The sequence below is a fragment of the Morone saxatilis genome, unplaced genomic scaffold (assembly GCF_004916995.1).
Source record: "Morone saxatilis isolate NCDOM2014 unplaced genomic scaffold, NCSU_SB_2.0 Contig17, whole genome shotgun sequence".
Taxonomy (NCBI): domain Eukaryota; kingdom Metazoa; phylum Chordata; class Actinopteri; family Moronidae; genus Morone; species Morone saxatilis.
This window is the reverse complement of record NW_023339729.1, coordinates 25658730-25660786: the sequence shown is the minus strand read 5'-3', so window position 1 is coordinate 25660786 and position 2057 is coordinate 25658730. Positions and strand designations below refer to the sequence as shown.

Sequence of the window (2057 nt, the reverse complement as noted above, 5' to 3'; positions counted from 1 at the left end):
TGTCCAAAGGTAACAAAACCCACCCACCAGCAGCAAAAGTATAAACCCTTTAGTCTCTGCTGGTTGCCTGGCAACCTCACAGGAGCGACAAAACTCAAGAAAGTCTCATTAAACTCTTGGCAAGAAAAAAAAAAGTTTTTCTTCAAACAGAAAAAATGGAATCGCTATGTTTTGAGTTGTATGTGAAGGCGGAGGCCTGAAACAGTCCCGCTGCAGAAGAGTTTTCAGTGTTTCAAATTTGTTTTTTACTCACATCGTACGCCAGGCTGTCGGCCTCGTTGGCAACTGTCAGTCCGGCTAGTTCTCCCAGTCCAAGCTCATTAGAAACCGCCTCGTCCACTCTGCCCAGGATGAAAGACTTCCCAGAGGACGGCAGGAATGTCATCGCCTCTACGGAGACAAAAACAGGCAGCTGGTTTCAGAAAAATCCACCTGTGGATCCATGTTTAGTGAACTAGTGACTAGTGAACTGAAGAGGAGGGCAGGTTACCGTCTTCAGAGCGCCCCACTTCGTGCTCATTGAGTCTGGGTACACTGGGGCGGGAGGGGGGCGTCACGGGAGGCTGCATGGAGGGAAGCTCCTCAGCATCACGTAGGTTAGCCAGCATGTCCTGGAGCTTAGACCGGTTTGGTCCTGAGGAGGAGGTGGAGAAGATCGGAATCACAGGAGGAAACAGAAACATGGAGTCCAAAAAAGGCAGGAGGGAAAGGGACAATGTAAAAGGAAAGGAGTTTAGGAGAGAGAGATGGAAAACAGACATTAGCAAGACAAAAGAAGTCTCCATAGAAGAGGTCATATTGTGAGAAGAGAAGAGAATTAAATCAGTGTGAAGGATGCAGCAGCAGCTCTGCAGAGGCCGAACAGAAAAGGTTAAGGAAAAATAAAACCAGACAAACAATAAGTACGAATAAATCTCTGCATGAGAGGAAGCTGGAATGAAACAGATGAAATGTGGCAGCTTCTGTTTATCATCAACACAAAGACATGAAGAAACAAACAGGAATATAAAGCATGCACTGATATTATTATGACTCATCTGTGTCATTATGGCGGCAGCAGAATCCACTTAAAGCTAGAATCTCTAACATCTCATTAAACTGTGTATAAACTCTAGAGCTACGTTCTATATGTAGTTGATTCAATCAATAATCTATAATCAATGGCGTCATATCCCCTTTGTGCCTGCGTCAGCGTTGTGGTTGTCTGTCAGAAGCTGTCATACATTGACTGTTTATCCATCTGAAGCCACATTATTTCACATCACTGTTTAGGAATCTGTCTGCTTACCCCCACCTCATCACATCTTCTCCTTTTGGTTATTTTTAATGTGAGAAACCCCCTAAGTGCAAAAATGTCATCCTGTACCTTTAAAGTAAAGCATATGCTGCTGTTTTTTTACCACAGGATAGTGGGGAGAGGAGAATTGAATTTCCAACACGCAAAGAAAAGTTTAAAGCCAGATGAGAGAATTCAGGAAATAGGATTAAGGCGACATAAATAAAAAAAAATGAAGTAGAAAGAGAACACGAAAGTTAATGAAACGAGGACAAACAACAGACTAAGGCAAGATGAGTCCACCGCAAGTTTCAGTCCTGACAACCTCTAACCCTTCTCCTGAACAGAACAGACCAAGCGAAGAGGACAGCTCAAAACAGACCCAGGTCGTGGTATATAGAAACTGAGCCCTGCAGCTCTTAAAGCGACCCAGACGAGACACGGAAAACCTTGCAAGCTGTGCAACTGTCCTGAAACCAGTTCACCACCATTTCACACTACACGAGAGATGTAGATCTGTTTTAAAATATGAGTGAATAGCGTGATAGAGAGAGCTTGCCCTGCGTTATGCTCGCCCACCTTGGTGCAAAAGCATTCCTCTATCGTCCCAATTTAAACATAAAATAAAGAAAACTGTTTAAGCTATTAGGAACCTAAATAATCAATCACAGACACAATCTGCTCACATTGACCAACATCATTAACTACCCTGGAAGAAGAGTGACAAAGATGACAGATAGAAAGTTAAATCATTGTCTGATAGTAAAAGCACGCACACTGG

General features: G+C 43.4%; 1 protein-coding gene across 1 annotated transcript in view; it reads right to left on the bottom strand.

The window, feature by feature from the left end:
* The window catches only part of strn (striatin, calmodulin binding protein), a gene marked incomplete at its 5' end in the record, with an annotated part of 11128 nt that overhangs the window by 3579 nt on the left and 5492 nt on the right, over positions 1 to 2057 (bottom strand). The window contains 2 exon segments of the mRNA XM_035659675.1: positions 254 to 390; positions 491 to 634. Of these exon segments, the coding sequence (XP_035515568.1) occupies positions 254 to 390; positions 491 to 634 (281 nt within the window).